Source organism: Mercenaria mercenaria, chromosome 8 (assembly GCF_021730395.1).
Source record: "Mercenaria mercenaria strain notata chromosome 8, MADL_Memer_1, whole genome shotgun sequence".
Taxonomy (NCBI): Eukaryota; Metazoa; Mollusca; class Bivalvia; order Venerida; family Veneridae; genus Mercenaria; species Mercenaria mercenaria.
In genome coordinates, this window is record NC_069368.1 from 51,357,914 (window position 1) to 51,379,734 (window position 21,821).

The window sequence follows — 21,821 nt, forward strand, 5'->3', positions numbered from 1 at the left end:
GGGAGTGCAGATCTAGGGATCGCAGGGTTGCACTTCGATCCCAGGATGAGGCATATGTTCTCCGTGATGATTTTATAAGACATTGTGTCTGAAATCATCAGTCCTTCACCTGTCTGATTCTTGTAGGGAAGTTGGAAGTTACTTGCAGAGAACAGATTTGTACTGGTACAGAATCTAGGAACACTGGTTAGGTTTACTGTCTGCCATAAAATAATTGAAATAATGTTGAAAAACAGGTTAAAACCAAACAAACGTACATTTATCCGTCGTTTTTCAATCAAAATACTGGTATTAAGGAGGTAGGTTACCTTGTTACAAGGGTAAATTCAAATTAGTTGAACCGCAGCATTTTTTTGTATTTCGTGTAATATGAAGTTTTAACTGCTACAATCTCAATTTCGTTTGTCTCTGTCCCTTCAAGTTCAGTTTTTATCCAGGTTTGAAGAACATGACCCTCCAAAGGTATTTAATATTGAAAGAAGAAGGAAAATACGGATATTTAACACTTTTCAGTGTATTTTAGTTTCATTGATATCCGTAGAAGTCTGCATAATTGATAACTTTACAAGTATGCACGTTAGCTTTCTAATACAAGCTTAAAATATATATGTCGCGGGGCTCGTGTTTCCATGGTAACGCATTTTCTCTCATTTTTAAACAACTTTGTATAAAAATACGGGTTTTCGACGGCTTCAGTGCCATGCTGTTAATGACCAACATGGAATATTTGGGTAATATTATTAGCAAAATACCAAGCACTTTACATGGTACCCTATTTTTCTCAAAGTTTAAAGTAACCATGGCAACAGAGATGTTTAAAATAGCTTATATCTTGCTTTTTGCAGTAATTTCTTATAAAAGAATATTGAATAAGATTATCTTTCTAGTTAATGTAGCTTTAAAACATATTATTTCTAACGTAAGTTATATTTTCGTGTTATTTGCATTTATTCTAAGAAATATCACAGCTTAAAATACTTACAGCAGTACCGCTCGTCTGGCATTTTTCATGGAAAAGTCGTTCAGCATGCTGTTATTATTCTCATGGATATTGTTGAAATGAAAATGAAAAGCCGAAGCTGTGTTTTTTAAATAGACCAGTGTCAACGCTATTGAATTTCACATTTAGATATATAGGTCACGGGCTTCGTTTCCATGGTAACATCAATTTAATTCAAGAAACCACAATTTTCTACTGAAATTTGAACAATTTTAGATCTTAATTTAAGTATATAAGTAACAAATTATCAACGGAACCTGAAAAATAGGTATTACAAATCAAACTGCTAGATTTTTTATTTGAAAATGGCCGTAACAAGTAACCTTTCACCCAACTATATTCAAAATAACATTGGTTACCATCGTCCATTTTCTTACATTCCGCATAACATTTCAATATAACCACATAAAAGAAGCAAAATATTGTTTATTATTCAGAGCAATAGACTCATAAAAATATTTCAACAAATAATAGTTATTTGAAAATAGTTGAAATAAAGTAAATGCACAAAATTACGTACTTTCAAGATAAAAGCTTTTAATTTTGCGCGGTAACTGACACGTAACGTCATGACGTCAATGACGTCATTTTAAAGCAACATTGTTTTGAAGCGTTTCTGCGGCAATGTATTCATTATTTCTGCATTATTAAGCCATAAAGCATCAGATCGAAGACGGGTTCATGATTTGTTTTCAGAAGAATGAATATACAAACACATTTAGTTTGTCGTAAACGTCGTCGTAAATCGTCACGTTAGCTTCCGGTTGGACATGCGCACATACAAATATGAAGGTAACCTACCTCCTTAATGAAATTAGATTATTTCACAACAAAAGGACATCAGTACATAAAAACTCTGATCAAAGTTCGGTTTAAAATGGGTTTGTTTTATTTTTTTATGTAAAGTTCAGTTTATCTTAACTATTTTCCACTATTAAATTGTCACTTCCAGTATGTGAAAATATTTCATGATTTTCACTTCATGTGACATTTTGATTTTACATGTGAGTGATGTATGTTCAGTAAACTGTAGTACAAAAAATGATCGCTGTAGTTGGAAGGGGAATGCTTGAGTGACCAAACAGAAAATTTAAGGCCTTAAACCATTTGCATTGCACCAGTGAGCCCAAATATGTTTGCAGTACTCTTGTATTCAGCTTGTATACAGATAGCATTCTTTCTGTTTTTAAAATAGAACTAAACTTTTAAATAAGTAGGGAGTGAACCCTTTTAATAACTTTTCATCTTACAAATACAAGCTGCTTTGCTAGAAATTTGTGAACATGCTTATTCACGAAGGACATATTGCAGATATAGTAATTGGAAATAAAGTCTGTAGAACTTATTGTTTTTGTTATAGTCTGAATTTATGTAGAGTGATCATAGAGTGACTTCTTTGACCAGGTAATTGAGTAGACTTCTACTGACCATAAGTGAGCTAAAGGCTGTCACCAGGACATTTACTGGTGCATTATCTGAGGTTATGGTAGAAAAAATAAAACTGATACTTGTTTATCTTTATTTTCTGAGAATTCAGTTACACAAATTTATTGCAGTAGATGCATCACCAATACATACTGTACATGAGAATTATACACACCTAAAACAACACTGAATCCCATGAAGCAAATCTTTACGTAACTGACATTATGGTCACACTGCTGAGGCATCATATTTATTGAAACATCGTACATATAATTGCCATGAAGTGTAGACATATAACATATAAATTTTTCTTTGATGAGTCACACATCGCAGAGTTATATCCCTCTAATCTTACGACAAAATTGTAAATAAAGGTATTTTTGGTATATGGAAGTTTGTAGGGTAAACTATTTCCACGTTTTTAAATTTTTTTAATGAAACTTCATATACATGATCACCGTGAATAGCAAATAAGAATGACAAATTTTCTGTGATGCAATGTTTGACTTGACAAAATGTGTACTCTTGCATTATTGGCACAAGTTTTAAAGTGATTCCAAGAACACCTTATACACATGATCACCATAAACTGTAGACTTGCACAACACATTTTTCTGGTATAGATAACATTCAAGAGTATATAACACATGGTAGCTTTAACCCTTACCATGTGGACATGATTGGTTCTGCCTTTGCAACCAGTGTAGATCATAATCAGCCTACACATCCGTGCAGTCTGATAATGATCTGCACTGTTCGCCATTCAGTCAGTATTTTTTTGGTAAGCACCCCTTTCAACAGTTAATGATACTGTCCAAATTGAAAGATGGACAAGTTCATTATAGAAATTTAGCAGAGTAATGGTTAGTTGCACATAAGATTCAGACTTTTCTGGTAGCAAAGTTAAATTCCATGACTTATATATCGAAATGGAACTAACATCCTCTAAATCCTTTTGAATCTGTGTAATTACTAAAAATATTCTGGCAGGTATCATGTATTGTTATATACATGTACCTTACTATAAATAGCAACAAATTAAAAAGGTGTTGAAAATTGATGGATCCATAATGACACATTTTTGTTATACAAATGATACTTAAAAATTAGTAGAAAATGTGAAAAAAGTGAAAATACGAAGATAAAAATGAAGAGAATTTATATAATAACAAGGCCAATAAGACTGGTGTGCTGGCTAGTAATAATGGCACACATAGCTTTATAATGTTCCTTCGGCAATAATGACACTAGGTGTGCCATTATGGCTAGAAGGCACACCAAAAACATACAGTAACCTGTTACTAACTGCAATGGGACTTATTATGCATTTTGAATAAATACAATGACAATGGAATTTCAGCAGTAAAAATATGGTACATAAATGGCAATACTTTTCAAAATAGATGATTTGTAAGGCTTTCTTGTAGAATATCATACAGAAATTTCTTTTTATCCTTCTATAAAAATTGTTAGTGGCACTAAGCCAACAAAAAACTGTTATAAGTATCTTGTCAGAGACTTGGTAGGCAATCCATTGTTTTTTTTAGCTGTATGAAGTAATCAGAAATGTAACAGAATCCAGTCTTCCATTGGTCCCAATCCACTAGAGACTTGACTCTCTGCATTTTTTTTTCTTCAATTCTTTCTAAATGTCCACTATGTCAATAAACTAACCTCTCAAATTATCAATCTATTTCCTCAGTGCCAAGCACCTCTTAATACTGGTAACTTGTCACAAAAGTAGGAACACTGCCAAACAGAACTCTTGACAAGCACGAACTTGGGCATCTGGAGTAAACTGTGCCTACAAACTTATTAAAATTTTTTTAGTAAAAGTACAGTAAGCTAATACAGAGCACCATGCAAGGGAAGACACATCACAAGTACAAACACAATATTGAAGATGGGTTAGAAGAAAGACAGGTCTAAATCAAGAGAAAAATGGGAAAATAAATAAAAGACCTATAAGTGAGCTCCATATAAAAAGTGAACCACATTACTGAAAATATGGGAATGACTGATTAAGATTTTACTACTATGATGGTCATAAGTTGTTGAGGGGAGAAGACAGTGGAGTAATGGAGAAAAGATAGACACTAGGGTAGTGGAGAAAAGAGTCAATGTAGACAGTAGGGTTTTGTTGAAAAGAGAGATGATAGAAAAGTGAGGTAATGCATAAAAGTAGAAAGTGAGCTAATGGAGAGACAGTTGGATAACAGAAGACAAAATGTAGACAGCGGGGTAATATAGAAAATAGAGAAAGTAGACAGTGGGGTAATGGAGAAAGCAGTGGGGTAATGTAGAAAAGAGAGAAAGTAGACAGTGGGGTAATGGCAAAAAGTGAGAAGGCAGACAGCAGGGTAATGGATAAAAGAGGAGAATGTAGAGAAAAAAATCTTCAAAACTAATAAAAATTAGACTAAATGGTCTCTTGCTCCTTAAGTTATTGCTCTGACAGAAGAAAGTGTTCCCTATTTGTTTATCTTTTTTGGGGAGCCTAAAAAATGTGCATTAAACCTGCCAAAAATACAGACGAAAAAATATGGGCTTACTTACTTTACAAGTTTGTTCATTTTACTTGTTCAGTATACTGGTACTTCATAAATGATTCACTTACAATGTCACAAAACATTTACAAACTTTCATCGATACTGACAAGATGTTGCTTGAACAGGTAACAACTGTTTACTCAGCATATGGTTTTAAAATACTGGATTCAACAGATGGCAAAGAAAAGTTAAGTTGAAACATATGTTCATAATGGTGGAAACACCTGTTAGACAATAATAGAAAAATTCACATATACAAAAATATGCACAATAGTATAAAATTTAGACTTTTGTAAGTGGAATTGCTTAACAAAATAAATAGTTATACAATTAAAAGTATGTGAAAAGTTTGGCCATCAAACAGACAGCATTTTAACTTAAAAGTTTAAATCCATGAAATCATGCCCCCATGAAAAAGCCTATGCGGTCAAAACCATGAAATTTTAATGCCCAGAAAAAGAAATGATTTCACACATATAATTTCTGAAATTGGACTTGAAACATAAGTCATGCGAGATCGCCGAGATGCGTTTTTGATAATCTAGAACTCTTTACCCGACAGCTGATAATCTGAGAAGTTCTCTGTTAGCTAACTCTGCCGTGTTTTTCGTACTAATAAAGGAATGTTAATAACTTTGAAAGATGCCAGGTTAAAATAATGAGATATAAACACTTAACTACAACAACTAGATTCTATAAATATATTTTTAAAAAATTCACTACAGTCATTCTTGTAATATCATTGCAGTATACTGACATGGAAGTATATTACATCAGCAAAGAAAGCTTAACAATACTCAATAATGTTTTTAAACTGTTACAGTAAAATAATTTCAACAGAACAAACTTTTCACACACCCTGTATTTAGAAAGAAATTATAAGTAGACTATTATTGAAATCAATATCAAGATTGTTTGGACCATCTGTGTTGTACTGTAGCCAGGTAGTCAGCAGCTCGTTGGCTGATGTTTAATGCAGCATGCATTGGTTGAAGACCCGCTTCACCCATCAATGAGAGACCACAGATTCCAAAATAGGCATGAAGTGCATCTGTAACAAATACAAAATATCAGTGGCGCAACTGCAGTTACTGACAGTAAATTTTCAGTCACATAGCACCTGTTTTTACGTATATAAGATGTTTGTTTCAGCACGTACTGTGGCCCATACCAAAGACTGCAAGAGGGACATGCAGTGATGAAGGGGTACAGTGTCTTGGGTTCAGTCTCATCTAGGCGTTAATGATCACCGTCTTCACTGCATGAAGTAGAGACGTTTTTTTGGAAATACCACTTCTTTTAAGTGATACAGAGATATACATCTGTCAGTTTTAGCTAAATCCCTTGAGAACTTTAGAACAATTTTTGGATGGACTGATGGATTGTCTGACAAGATGGTGACGATATACTGCTCTGAAATTTTTCAGAGAATGCAGCAACTCCAAAAATAGAATAAAGTTAATCCTTATATAATTGTTTGTATTCAGTTCTTACAGTTTTTATTAAATTAACAAACCTATTTATAAAGTGATTATGTCTACAAAACTTGGGCTTTGCCAAACACTACCAACCGTAACACCTGCCTTTTATGGCATATTGTTAAGATAACCACTTTACTTCAGTTTAAATAATACAACTCTTGTAACATTATGCTATTTAACCTTTTAAAAGAGTCATTTTGAGAAGGCCCCTATTAAATGTATGAAAACACTTTACCTGGATTATGACTTGGCCATTTTGAGAAACCCCCTGTTATATGTTGCTGGGTATCCATCAGGAATGCTCTGTTACATTGACAGTTCACAAAGTTGTAGCTATCTAGTAACTGTAATTAGACAATCAAAATTTAGGCATCAACAATAATGAATTGTAGGAATACAGAATTCTAAACACTAGAACTTGCTGGAGTTAGACAAGCAGAGAGTATGACTTATGCACATATACTGACTTTCCACCATTGCTGGTGCGGAAACACCCCAGGTCTTTCCTGAAGACTTAATCTGGAACTTGAAGGTCAGGCACCTGGGTAGGACTGGCAACATTATGGCAAGGTCAGGCACCTAGGTAAAACTGGACATTGGTTTGCAGGATGTTTGAAGAATTTTCTGTTTATATCTTTGGTGGTCATGTATTTTGATGAATCAGAATAACCTGAACATTCTTGATAAAGGGTCACCAAAGGATTATCTGGGTGAACTTATTTTATAATTTGGCAAGCAATCTTTTCAATTTTATTTTTCAAAGCATCCTCTATACACATTAAATGAAAGCTGACCATGACCTCTGATGGCTATGTCTTTTTTGAAGAGTTGGTATAGCTGGAACATACTTAGTAGTCACTAGAAGATAATCCGATTTGATTTTTCTAAAAATATTAGACAAGCAGTGTCTAATAAGAAGATTTCCTTCATATACATGCAAGAAAAAGTGTTGCCAGATGGTGAGTGATCACAGTAGCTCAACATGAGCATCATATGCTCTGGTAATCTAAAAGCATCATTAAAGGTTCATGACAGAATATCTTTTTACAACCATTATATTCTGCAAAATAATCTTATTTCATGCTTCAGTGGAAACGGCTAGTACTTAGGGATAAGATTATTTCATAGATTTCAACTGCTCAAATGAAACGAGTGTATGATAATTACTTTTGTTCTTTGAGATTAATGCAACCATGAAATCTAAGAAAACTCGTTACGCACATAATTAAATGATTTTACAGTATACAAGACAATTTTCCAAACTGTTTATATAGATTTCCTGAGAAAAAAAACATCAATCTACCTGTAATGTTGCACCAACCCAGAAAGAATAGCATGTATCTATTGGTTTGTTAGGACGTCCCTGAAATCCTGACTGTTGCCGAAATATACACCATCTCTTCAAACACTTCACTTCTCTATCTGTTAATGCACTGTCCAATTTATTCATTAAAACTAGTGACGCTACTGCACAAAATGTTGATCCACCTACAGTTAAAGTCAAAACAAACAAAATATATACTGAGCAAGAAACCGGTAAAATAGTTATCATTTTTCTGCCTTCTATACTTCATTGCAGCAGGAACAATGTTCTCTCTCAAAGACTTTTGTTTTCAATCAACTAGTACTGATGTGCAAACTTTTCGAATACTATTGTATAAAATCAACATTACATAGCCTTAGTAGCTGAAACTTCGTCCGTATGGATTTGTACATTTGTTATAACAATCTCCTACGACAGATGTAATATTAACAACCAAATGTGCTACTCAGATCATAAAACTGGAGCCAAGACTGCCATTAAGTTCAACATTTTTACCAGGTCATATTGGTAATTTGCCTTTGGGACCAATGCGGACCATGATCAGCCTGCACAAATGTGCAGGCTGATCATAGTCCGCACTGTTAGCTATTCAGTTAGTAAATTTTCAGTGAACACCCCTTCGAATAATACATGGTATTGCTCAAATTGAATGAAGGAACACTCCATTTTAGATATTTAGCAGGGTAAAGGTTAAACAAGCAAATCTGACTTATTTTGATAGCTTATGTTTATATAACACTATCAGTGCATCTCACATTCCAAGAGGTTCAGTTTATAGTGATTTAAGGAAAAATACTGTTCCAGGATGGTGTATGCCTGGGTACCCACCTATACCTAGAGTTTACCATAAATGTTTAATCTCTCTGTTGAGCTGCAAGAGAAGTCTTACCGTGAGCCTCTAGATATGGTCCCTGTCCTACTCCACCTTCGTATGACTGAATAAAAAGAATGAAATATATCTGATTATTCCTAAAGTACATACAAGTAGGTATATTGTATATCCATATTAAAGAAGGCATATAACAAGAAAATTCTGTATTTCTTTCGGGAAAAGACAACTGTTAATAACAGCCACTGAGATGGCAGCCTGCCTGTCAATAAATGTGGTGTTGTAAATTGCAGCCGTAAAAAGTCTTCCCAATACTTGGATTCAGTGTTGTTATATTTTCTGGTCCTTTGGGATCATGGAGTCCATTCAACATATGTGTAACAGAGTTCCTCTTAAGCTGGTGCTAGGGAGCGTGAGAGGTGTTGCACATTTCATTACCTCCATGAACAGACTTAGTCAAACCAAGTCAGCTATTATTCTTCTTGGTTGCATTCTTTGCTTCCAAAGGATCTTTTTACAGATTTTATTCACTGACAATCAATAAGATTTTGTCACTTTTTTTTTCGTTGGGTTTAACGTCGCATCGACACATGGCGACTCTCCAGCTCTGATGGTGGAGGAAGACCCCAGGTGCTCCTCCGTGCATTATTTCATCACAAGTGGGCACCTAGGTAGAACCACCAACCTTCCATAGGCCAGCTGGATGGCTTCCTCACATGAAGAATTCAATGCCCCGAGTGAGTCTCGAACCCACAACGATGAGGGGCAAGTGATTTGAAGTCAGCGACCTTAACCACTCTGCCAGGGAGATTTTGTCACTGATGATCAAGATGGTATCATTATTGTCAATCAAGATGGTTTTTGTCACATGGTACTGTCACTAACAATCAAAACTGTTTTGTCTCTGGCAATCATGGTGGTACTATTGCTGATCTTGAAAATCTTAAGTGAAGTCTTGCATGTAACATAAAATGGTACACATCACAATGAATGATTTTCCTTTTTTTAAGCATGCTGTAATAAACCAAGCCATAACTTACTAAACACTTTTTGATCAAACTGAACTTTTTTGTGATTAAAATGAACATTTTTAAAACGGGATAGCACATGTAATGTGTACAGTATAACTCAGGAAGCCGCATACCAGACTGTTCTTGATATACCCTACTGCTTTATCTACATCCATTCCACTCCAGTCATTCAGCATATAACATATACATGAGGCGCAGTATACAAAACGCATATCATTCTCTGAAGGTTCACAAACAGGACGAAAACTGAAAATAAACAAGCAAATTCGATGAATTGGTATCCCCCGCCGAAAGGGTCTGTGGTGAGGAATGGCAAAAAGATATATCCGGTAAAAAGTTAAGGATGTTAATAAGAAGCAAATAATTTCATTAGTCAAAATCAATTTAACAGAAAACAAATGTTTAATTAAAGAGTACATAATAAATGTATGATACTTTGATCCTGACTAAAGAATTTATTTTGAATGGGATATGCTTACTGTAATAAGCTTAGCTTTTAAAATTAAATGCAGTTAATTGAAATGTGAGCTTGAAGTTTAACTGGAATGAAATATTGTCTTTGAGTGGTTTGGCACCAGGTGTTGCTGTTTTACATGTACATTTGAACTTAAAAGATCAGATGTCCTTAAAAGAACACAGGTAAGATATCTTGAACATGGCTGAGGGCAAGGTTTGTGCAGTCACAACTTAACATGTTGAAGGTTTGAACATATAAAAAAAAAAAAAGGAATGGAAATATATATATCTATATATAGATATATGTATATATTTATTTTTTTAGGGAGTGGGGGTGCAGGGGAATGGGAGAGGAAACAAAATTTCACATGTTGATTATAAATATTGATTGAAAATTAAAAATGAAAAAAAAAAAAAAAAAAGGGTAAAAGAGTGAAGTTGGAGGAGGGTGGGGGGGAGGGGGCAGAGGATGCATGATCAGTGGTGGGCATGACTGGGTGGAGAAGTGAGGTGGGGGAATGTTACAACTTGGAAGGTTTGAAAAAAATCTAAAATAAGAAATGAAAAAAAAAAATTTGGGAGGGGGGGAGGGGGGTTGGGAGGGGGAGGGGGTGTGACCAAGGCAAGTGGGTGACCAGGTGTGGGTGCGCAACTTCACATGTTTATAATAAATGTTCACAGAAAAGAATGAAAGAAATTTAATGAAATTCTGCCAAATGTTAAGTTTGTTATGTACAAATATGTGGATTTTTAGACAATTAAAGGGCAATAACTCTGAAGTTACAAAAAGAAATCCGTAAAAATTGTCTGTGCACAACCACATTATAGTGCTCTAAATTCTGTTAAAGTTTCATAGTTCTAGGTCAAATATATCAAAAGTTATGATGCAGAAATTGGCATATCTATAGATCTATAGTACCCTATATAGTTAACACTAGAAACTTCTAAGGGCCATAACTCTGGTGTTACTTGGGCAATCTGTCTGAAACTTGATGGGCCCCATAACCTCATAGTGGTGAACATGTATATAAAGTTTGTTTGAAAAAAATCTAAAATAAGGAATGATTTTTTTTTTTTTTTTTTTGGGGGGGGTGGGGGGGGGGGGGGGGTCGGGGGATAGGTTTGTGATCAAGGTAAGGGGGTGACCAGGTGTGGGTAAACAACTTCACATGTTTACAATAAATGTTCATTGAAAAGAATGAAAGAAATTTAATGAAATTCTCTACCAAATGGTAAGTTTGTTATGTACAAATATGTGGATTTTTATACAATTAAAGGGCAATAACTCTTAATTTACAAATAAATCCAAATGAAATTGTGTGTAAACAACCACATTATGGTGATCTAAATTCTGTTTAAGTTTCATAGTTCTAGGTCAAATATATCAAAAGTTATGATGCAGAAATTGCCATATTTATAGTACCCTATATAGTTAACACTAGAAACTTCTAAGGGCCGTAACTCTGGTGTTACTTGGGCAAACTGACTGAAACTTGACGGGCCGCAAGAACTCATTGTGGTGAACATGTATATGAAGATTTAAATAAATATTCCCATCCATTTCCTAGATATGGCTCCGGACGGACGGACAGAAAGACGCACGGAAGGACGGACGGACGGACAACGCCAAAACTATATCCCTCCGACTTTCGTCGGGGGATAACAACAAGCAGAAAATGTATTATTCCAGTGTATTTTTTCTGAGAATATGTCTCTGAAAACTAATTGTTTCAATTGTGAAATAAAACTTATACATTTGTTCCATGTTCTGACAGACAGCATTAATTTTAGTGTAAAAAGCAAGTGGAAATGGTTTATCATTGAGGGCTCTTTACATACATATCACAGTCTTGCATTGACATATTTTACAAACATGGGAACAATCAAATTAACATACCTTCCAACTTGTACTTGATTTCTGAGTAAAACAACAATTCAATCCACTACATGTGTGTGTGTGTGTGTGTTCGGGTTTAATGTCTTTTTCAACAATTTTTCACTATAAACGACGGTGTCTACTTGTAGCAGTGAGCACAATGCCCAACTTTATAGTGCTGCCTCACTGGAATATCACGCCGTAGACATGTGGCATGATACCCCACCCAGTCATATTATGCTGACACCAGGCTGACCAGTTCTAGCACTATCCCCTTAATGCTGAGTGCCAAGCGAGGAAGCTGCTAGTACCACTTTTTACGTCTTTGGGACGCCCTGTAACTGTAGATTTCACAGTGCAACAAGAATGACAACTCTGCTACATACCTCCCATCCTGTAACTAGATTTCACAGTACAACAAGAAAGACCTCTTTTTACATACCTTCCATCCTGTAACTGTAGATTTCTCAGTGCAACAAGAATGACCTCTCTGTTGACATTTGATAAATCATCCCCTAGTATTAGCAGTGTAGCTAGAGCAGTGTATGTCATAGCTATATGAGCACCATCATAAGGAATACCGCTGTCCTTTGCCTGCAAAGCAACAAAATAAAACAACATGGTTATAACAACAGCTTTATCAGGATTTTTTATTGGCTCTCAATGATAGGGAACAGTGTTAGACCTTTTCTACATAAACCACCACCTATTGTTTGTTTTTGATTTAAAAAATCTAATAAACAAGAGACCCAAATGTGCATAAGTCACTCACCTGATGAATACTTTGCTTCTGACTGAGTTTAGCAAACATCCAATTTAGAAAAGTCGCTCTGATAATGCTACAGACCAAGTTTAGCCAGACCTTTCCAGCAATTCATAGGAAGAACTTGTTTAAGAATTTTCTGTTGTTTTCTTTAATGAAATACAGTACACACAAGGATGTAATAAGACAAGTTGGGTGAACATCCATGAAACTATTCCTGAGAAAAAGTTGCTTAAAGGTTTTTTCTATTTTTAGCTCTGGCAGTCCCTAACAGTGGCCAGGCAGAACTACTTAAACCAATCTGAGGGAGAACCATTCAAGGATGCTGCAGTCTAACAGACAAAGTTTGGTGAAGATCCATCAACTAGTTCATGAGAAGTAGTCTTTTTGAAGGTGGCCAAGTGGAACATTTTAAATATTTCTTAGGACTGTACAAGGATGCTGCAGGCTGACTTTGGTGAAGATCAATCACATGGTTCATGTGAAGGTCATTTAAAGGTTTGTTTTTCTATTTTTAGTTGTGGTGGTCCAAATGAGGCCAAAGATCAAGTTTGGTAAAGATCCATCTAGTGGGTTCATGACAGGAACCATTCAAATATTTTTTTCTTTTATTTTTAGCTCTGACATTTGAAAAAAAAAAAAATAAGAGAAGTGTTTACAAGGATACTACAGACCAATTTTGGTGAAAATCTATCTAGTGGTGTTTGAGAAACAAGTTGTTTAGGTAACACTGTAAGATTCCAAACCCACTTGGTAACATTTTAAGATTTTTGACCTGCTAGGTATCTTTATCAGATTTCTGAAAAGCTAATTAACCTTTAGCCTGTAGACGGCAAGTGATTCTGCCTTTGCGACCAGTGTAGAACAAGATCAGCACATTGGTGCAGGCTGATCATGGTTTGCAAAGTTTGCTATTCAGTCAGTAAATGTTCAATGAACACCTCTTCAAATAATGAATGGTACTGCCTTAATTGAATGATCGACCAGTCCATTATAGAAATTTAGCAGGGCAAAGGTTAATAAATAAGATTTCTGACCTGTTTTGAATCATAAGGATTTCCCATGCTGGAACAACCTCTGAACCCACAATGATTCATATTGGATTCTGAAAATATATGTTACAAATTAACAATGAACAATGTAGTTAATACATATTAAAACAAGAGGGCCTAGATGGTTCTGAGTCGCTCATCTGACCTTGAATGGTGACCTTGAATATATGTCATGACAAACTCTATCATGGAAGACAGCAACTGTATTAAAAACAGTATTATTATTTGACCTAATGATCTATATTTTACAACAAGGTGACCCAGTTTTGCAACTGATATTTATTTCATTAAAACAAACAGTCTGAATGGTTAAAAGATTTGACCCAGTGACCCTTTTTTAAACCCCAAATGACCCAGCTTCAAATTTAACCAAAAGTTCAAAGACGAACAGTCTGATCAGATTCAAGTAGATAAGGCAGAAAATGTGATCTTTGGAGTGCCAGCAAGTTTTTTTATATGATTTGATCAAGTGACCAAGTTTATAACTTAGGATGACCCACTGACAATGTTGAGGAAAACATTCTGACCAAGTTTCAGGAAGACTGGGCCAAAACTGAGATCTCTAGTGTGTAAACTGCAACTGAAGGAAGACATACAACCTAATTTTCCACCACAGATAAAACCAATATCGCCCTTGACCAAGATTTCATACAGCCAAACAATCTAGCCAAGTTTCATATAAATCAAGTAGGAAATATCAGCTCTTAGAGTATTAACAAGGTTTTCTTTGATTAGTCTTAGTGGTCTAGTTTTAAATCCAAAATGACCCAGTTTCAAACCAGACCTCACTATATGAAGACAAATATTCTGACCAGATTTGCATATTTCAGGTTTAAGGTAGTTTTGCATGTCAGATAAAGAATATTTAGTCTAAATTTGATGAGCAGAAATAAAGATCATTAATTGCAACCCAATGGTATATTTATTACAACAGCAAAGCAAAAATGTAATATCAAAACTTCTGAAACATTAAATAATCCCAAATAATGTCTTAAAATCAGCTTGAAATGTGCGAATATCTTCAATCATGGGAAATATCTCAACAAGAACTGTCCGTAAGACAGCACGCTCGACTTTTCTCAGTGCTTGACTCTGAATTAGTGCTTTGCCAGTAAAAACTTTAACCAAAAATTCTATGTTAAAAAGGGGCATAACTCTTTAAAAGTCAAATCAGAGTTATGGGGATCGTTTCTCATGGTGAAAACATTGATAGTAAATAACTATTCTAGGTTTCAAGTCAAAAGCTTTGATAGTGACAGAGATATTTGACTTTAACAAAAACTTTAACCAAAGAATTCTAAGTTGAAAAGGGGCATAACTCTGTCAAAATTCAAATCAGAGTTATAGGGATTGTTTCTCCTGGTGCAGACATGGATAGTCAATAACTATTTTAAGTTTCAAGTCAAAAGCTTTGATAGTAACATATATGTTTGACTTTTATCAAAAACTTTAACTAAACAATTCTAAGTTAAAAAGGGGCATAACTCTGTCCAAATTCAAACCAGAGTTATGGGGATTGTTTTTCTGGTGTAGGCTTTGATAGGAAATAACTGTTTTAAGTTTCAAGTCAAAAGCTTTGATAGTAACAGATATATTTGCCTTTATCAAAAACTTTAAGCAAATAATTCTAAGTTAAAAAGGGGCATAATTCTGTCAAAATTCAAACCAGAGTTATGGTGATTATTTTTCTGGTGAAGACTTTGATAGTAAATAACTATTTTAAGTTTCAAGTCAATAGTTTTGATGATAAGAGCGATATTTTACTTCATCAAAAACTTTAACCAATGGTGATGCCGGGGTGAGTGCAATAGCTCAACTTTTTCTTCGAAAAGTCGAGCTAAATACAAGCACACAGACCTATACATTTAATTTTACCATATTATAGGCCATATTTAGGACTGTGAGAAGTTTTATTAAAACCAAAATTGCAGAAAAAATTACATTTGCGAAAATGGTATTAAAACTGTGATTTTCCCATTCAACTGACTCCCATAATGAAAATGTGTGAGGTTCAAACTTTTCATATCAGTCTAGCAAAAAATCAAGCATACAACCCTCTCTTTTTTAGCTGCTGAATTTTCTAATTATACTCTTTAAGTTTTGAAAATTCAGGGCTTAATCAAATTCAAAAAGATCTGATCCAAATGTGCAGAACTACCTTTAACTTCTGCTGTGATATAGTTTGGCATAAACACGTATTTTCTGCTGCTTTTGTAAGTATCTAACAGGTATATATATGTCATTTCAACAAACAATATAATAAGTAATTTTTTGCATTCATTAGTAGTTCTATACTTTAAAGGAATATATACCTAATTTAGGCTAAATTTCTGAAACAATGGGTTTATTTCTGTGATATTCTACAAAAAGTATGAAATAACTTTCTGGAATGTCTGACAGTCTACTAGTTACCTTGGATATTAGGTAGGACTTGCAAAGAGTAAATCCAGTCTATGATGTTCTTCTTGTCTTTCTCCAGTGTATCTAATGCATTAAGCATATCTAGACCAGAGATAGCAAAAAATGCTATTGTCATCCTGGAATGAAAGAAAGTATCTGTCTACATATTCTCATGTATATACCTTGCAATCATTTCTTTGAATATAGCAAGTATAATCAACTGCAACTCAGGACTGAACTTAGCTTTTAAAACTTTAAGCTGTCGTGCTACAACTGGAATTTCACAAAATCTATACTCAAGAAATTTAAAAATGCCACATTTAACATGTTTAACCATTGAAGGAATTAGTTCCAGTATAATTTTCGTAATGTGTATATTTATTATATCTGCATAATAAATCTGTGTATCAATGGTCTTTGCTTCTTGAATCGAGACCACTGCTTATGAAATTCTTATTTGAATATACAGTCACTGTAAAAGCTGTGATATCATTAAATGATAAACATATTGACCGTAATTTCGACAGTCGTGCCTATTACATTTTTAATTTTTATATGATTATATTGCATCATGTTTTGAAAGTACAATGTAATGCTGAATATTTTTGTTATCAATACAACTAAACATATTGTATATATACATAATATTATGTAAAATCTAGTAATAAGCTTTTCTGTAGTTTTTCTATGCTTAACAGATCCCCATAGTGCTGATTATTTTACAATTTTTGTCATGCAAAGTTGAAAAGCCAAGACAGCATGCAAATTATTATGTTGAATGACTTACAAGCGATTTATTGAATTAAATACATCACATGAAAGTTAGAAACACAACATTAAGGACTTAGATTACATAAGGTTTAATAACTAGAGATGCTTTTGAGAAAAGCGCATGTCTCCCACAACTGCCTAATCATCTAAAAAGTAAGTCAGTCTTTATATACTGTTTACTTAGACACATGCACATGCGCTTTTCTGACACCAAACAGACCCCTATACTACTTTTAAAAGTAGTATAGGGGTCCTTTTGAGGTCAAAAATGTGCAAGAAATCTTAGCGTTTTTTTGGTAATTCAAGGGCCATAATTCCGAAGTGCCTGGGCCGATTTGGCTAGTTATCGAACTTGGCCAAGCACTTATTGGCAAACACATTTTGTTCAAGTTTGGTGAAGATCAGATGAGAAATGTTCGACTTAAGAGTGCGGCTTTGTGACAGACAGACACACAGACAGACACACACATACACATAGACAGGAGTAAATCACTGTGTGGTGGGAGACATAATTAACCTTTAGCCTGCTACTAGCTAGTGGCAAGTGATTCTACCTTTGTGGCCAGTGCAGACACAGATCATGGTCTGCACTGTTTGCTATTCAGTCAGTAAATTTTCAATGAACACCCCTCCAAATAATAAATTGTATTGCCAAAGCTGAACAATGACGAACCAGTCCATTTTTGAAATTTAGCAGTGTAAAGGTTAACTTATTAAGGTATAAACTGAGGTTTAAGTTTTCTGTGCATTCTTAATAATTTATTTGTTAGATGAAATTTATGAATTAATAAATCAATTCAACTAATAAACAAGAGCTGTCCATAAGACAGCTAATGCTTGACTATTTGAATTGCTGTCCCAGAAGCAAGAATATTCCCTTAAATGTTAAAATATTTGTAGAGTTTCAATCTAATATCTGCATTAGTTCTGCAGATAGTAACTTCAGGGATATAAATTAGCAGGGGCCAAGTAGCCTGTGGCCCCTAGGTTTTGGGCTAGGCCCCTAAATTACTGGAGAAAATGCCCATATACCTAATGTTAAACATTTATTTTGGACAGTCTGGGCCCCTAAAAAAAATAGCTAGTTTATATCCCGAACTTGCATGCAAAACTTTGACCAGGATGTTCTAAGTCCAAAAGGGTGCATAATTTGGCCAAAGTGCATGTCAGAGTTATGGGACTTGATGCTATCACTTAGATTTATAACCCTAAAGAGACCTCTGAAGTTTCAATTCAATATCTGCATTGGTTTTGGAGATAGTAACTTGCATGTAAAACTTTAACCAGGATTTTCTAAGTCCAAACGGGGGCATAATTTGGCCAAAATGCATGACAGAGTTATGGGACTTGATGCTATCACCTAGTTTTATAACCCCGAAGACACAGTTAAGTTTAAATTCAATATCTGCATTAGATATTTATAACTGTATCATAACTGATATTCAGAACAAGCTGAAACAACTATCAGACTTCAGGAAAGTTGGAAAAAATGGCAGGATACTCAGTCCAGTAATGCCTAAAAATCTGGCGGACTAAAAAACTATATGGAAGACCAAAAAAACAAGAACTGTCGGAGGACAGCAACGCTCGACTATTCAACAGCCTTGTCAATTGAATGAATACAAAAGTCAAAAAAGGGGCATAATTTAGTAAAAAAGCAAAACAGGGTTATGAAACCTGCATAGTGCTTATCAGCTCATGACAGTGGACAGGTGTGTGAAGTTTCAATCCATTCACATTAGTGGGTACCGAGATACACTGTACCAGCTTACATATAAGAATTTAACCAAAAACTCCTAAGTTGAAAAAGGTGCATAATTTTGTAAAATGCGAATAGAGTTATTGACCCTTTGCACTGCAAGTCATATCATTAAAGTGAACAAGTGTATGAAGTTTCAATCCTTTCCCATTAGTGGATACTGAGATACCAGCTTACATACAAAAACTTAACCGAAAACTGTCAAGTCATAAAAGGGGCATAATTTTGAAAAAAAAAAGCGAATAGAGTTATGGGACCTGCTTTGTGCATGTCAGATCATGACAGTGAACAAGTTTGTTTGTTTGTTTTGGGCTTAACGCCGTTTTTCAACAGTATTTCAGTCATGTAACAGCGGGCAGTTAGCCTAACCAGTGTTCCTGGATTCTGTACCAGTACAAACCTGTTCTCCGCAAGTAACTGCCAACTTCCCCACATGAATTATCAGAGGTGGAGAACGAATGATTTCAGACACAATGTCTTTTACCAAATCGTCACGGAGAACATATGCCCCGCCCGAGGATTGAACTCGCGACCCCGCGATCCGTAGACCAACGCTCAACTGTGTGAAGTTTCAATCCACTCCCATTAGTGAGTACTGAAATTCCAGCTTATATACAAAAGTTCTTGCAGTATGTTTCTACATTTACTTGTATTAACCCAAATTTCCAAATGTTTACCCAAATTTATATCACGAAAATGTATGATTTGCCACTTTGCCTATCTCGCAAGACCGACCGCACATCGGCGTATGGCGGATTGACCTGGGCACTGCCAGGAAGCCAAACGAACGCCTAGCCGGTTGCACTCAGCGAAACGGCGTACGCCGCAAAAGTGAAACGGATTGGCCCACTATCATTCACCGTCAAGAACATTAGATATGGCACAAAATGTAAAAGCGAAGATTTTTTCATCATTATAAAGACAAATGAAAATTAATTCAATGTTCTGTGTGAGGAGAATGACTCACCTGCTTGTATCTAATGATGAATATCTTGCAGGTAAAATCTGGAGACATCTCTGAAAGAATTTTATATGTTTTTCCCGAAGAAAATTGTCATACGAGGGCGCAGCCATTTTCGGTGAATTCATTGATTTTTCAATCTGTGAAAATTACTTCATTTACGACATCGTTGTTTACTGGTTGGTAGGTTTGGATTCACTTACGGTAGCAATTTCATGATTTATCTGGAACTTGAAGAATGGTGTTCTAGTTATTTTAAGCGACATTCCAGACCCAGATGTCTTCAGAACTGTACGTAGTTAACTGATCAATGAAAATATCCATATCTCTTTTCTTGACACTTTTTGTAATGGTCATTCATTGACATTGAGTGGAGAGAATTATATCTGTAAGAGTCTAGCAGCTTTCAGTTCAATCCACTTGTATTGATATTTGTATTGTATAGATGTTATATGTATTGATGTTATATGTCATATATGTCTTGATAAATAAATATGTTTAAACAAAATTTTATGGTCACTCATTCATGAACATCTGCATCGCACTAGTGACTCTTCTGAGTGTCTCCGTCTGGTGTTACGCCCCTGCAAAAGATTAGACAGTAATGGAAGATTGATATCTATCTATCTATCTATCTATCTACCTACCTACCTACCTACCTACCTACCCACCTAACTACCTACCGACCTACCTACCTGCCTACCGACCTACCGACCTACCTACCTACCGACCTACCCACCTACCCACCTACCTACCGACCCACCTACCTACCCACCTACCTACCTACCTACCCACCGACCTACCTACCTACCGACCTACCTACCTACCTACCGACCGACCTACCGACCTACCTACCTACCTACCCACCTACCTACCCACCCACCCACCCACCCTACCCTACCCACCCACCCACCCACCCTACCCACCCAACCTACCCTACCTACCTAACCTACCTACCCTACCTAACCTACCTACCTAACCTACCTACCTACCTACCTACCTACCTACCTACCTACCAAACCTACCTACCTACCTACCTAACCTACCTACCTAACCTACCTAACCTACCTACCTACCTACCTACCTACCTAACCTACCTACCTAACGTACCTACCTACCTAACCTACCTACCTAAACTACCTACCTACCTACCTACCTACCTAACCTACCTACCTAACGTACCTACCTACCTAACCTACCTACCTAACCTACCTACCTACCTAACCTAACCTAACCTACCTAACCTAACCTAACCTACCTACCTACCTAACTAACCTACCTACCTACCTACACTGCATCACGCCACGTATTACATGCAGCTGCGCACCTGTATCTATCTATACTGCATCACGCCACGTATTACGTGCAGCTGCGCACCTGTACAAGAAATTTAAAAGTAGAATGGACAGGAGAATAAAAGTAATACACCATGTGTATTGCAAGCATGAAATACAGTAGATAGTGTTAAAAAACAAGAAGGATTTCCAGATAAAAGCAGTTTAAAAACAGGTCTATCATGTTAAGCATTGTGTGCAAGTTTGGTCACACCCTGCTTAAACTGGTTCAGGGTTGGGGCTTGCACAAGTTGTGCTGGAAAGGAATTCCAAAGCACTATGGTGGCTGGAAAAAAAGAGTACTTATAGTAATTACAGGGAGTGAGGATCTGGGTATAGGAGTGGGGGTGCATATGTCTAGTTAGACGGGATGGGGGGCTGACATAAGGAGGAAGTGGTACAGCAACCAAACCATTCACTATTTTGTAGAACATAAGGAGGCGTGAATCAGATCTCCTATTTTCAAGGGTACGCCATCATAGATAGAATGTATGCATGCTTATACCTAGATCTATACATAGAGCTCTGAATTTGGCTACTGCTGTCGAGCCTCAGTCAAACGGCAGCATGTCAATAGGTTACACTCTGCCAGTTTCAGTTCTTTCTTTATTTCATATCTTGAAATTTCATTTTCAGTATCGCTACTTTAGAGCATTTCAATGATATGAAAACCATATATTATGGTCATTTAGTATGACAATTTTGTCTTATCACAAGTAGAAAAATATTGACATGTTATGTGACATATAAGAAAAATAATCTGTTCTGGAAAACATCACCCTCTGAAAATGCTCTCATGAAAATAGCCGT

General features: G+C 35.5%; 2 protein-coding genes across 2 annotated transcripts in view; one reads left to right on the forward strand and one right to left on the reverse strand.

Annotated features, from left to right (window-relative positions):
* Positions 1-2,505: 2,505 nt before the first annotated feature.
* LOC123566351 (geranylgeranyl transferase type-1 subunit beta-like) lies at positions 2,506-19,825 on the reverse strand. Its single transcript, XM_045360340.2, has 9 exons — positions 19,684-19,825; positions 16,199-16,323; positions 13,772-13,839; positions 12,414-12,565; positions 9,753-9,885; positions 8,669-8,714; positions 7,759-7,943; positions 6,691-6,799; positions 2,506-6,025 (listed from the first exon to the last, which is right to left on the reverse strand). Exons 1-9 carry the CDS (start codon positions 19,803-19,805, stop codon positions 5,880-5,882), a joined length of 1,086 nt encoding a protein of 361 aa, XP_045216275.2. The 5' UTR covers positions 19,806-19,825; the 3' UTR covers positions 2,506-5,879.
* Positions 19,826-19,836: 11 nt separating this feature from the next.
* LOC123565346 (uncharacterized) overlaps positions 19,837-21,821 on the forward strand; it is a 178,092-nt gene continuing 176,107 nt past the window's right edge. The window contains exon 1 of the mRNA XM_053549150.1: positions 19,837-19,968. The gene's annotated coding sequence lies outside the window, so the exon portion shown is untranslated. The remainder of the gene's footprint in view (positions 19,969-21,821) is intronic.

Bases quoted from the DNA above. Each gene is read 5' to 3' on its own strand.
- LOC123566351 (XM_045360340.2), bottom strand. From the start codon at position 19,805: ATGAATTCACCGAAAATGGCTGCGCCCTCGTATGACAATTTTCTTCGG. The intron at 12,566-13,771 runs GTCAGAAATCTT...GTTGCTTTGCAG, and splicing joins ATCCTTATGATTCAAAACAG to GCAAAGGACAGCGGTATTCC. The intron at 7,944-8,668 runs GTAAGACTTCTC...CTTTAACTGTAG, and splicing joins ACCATATCTAGAGGCTCACG to GTGGATCAACATTTTGTGCA.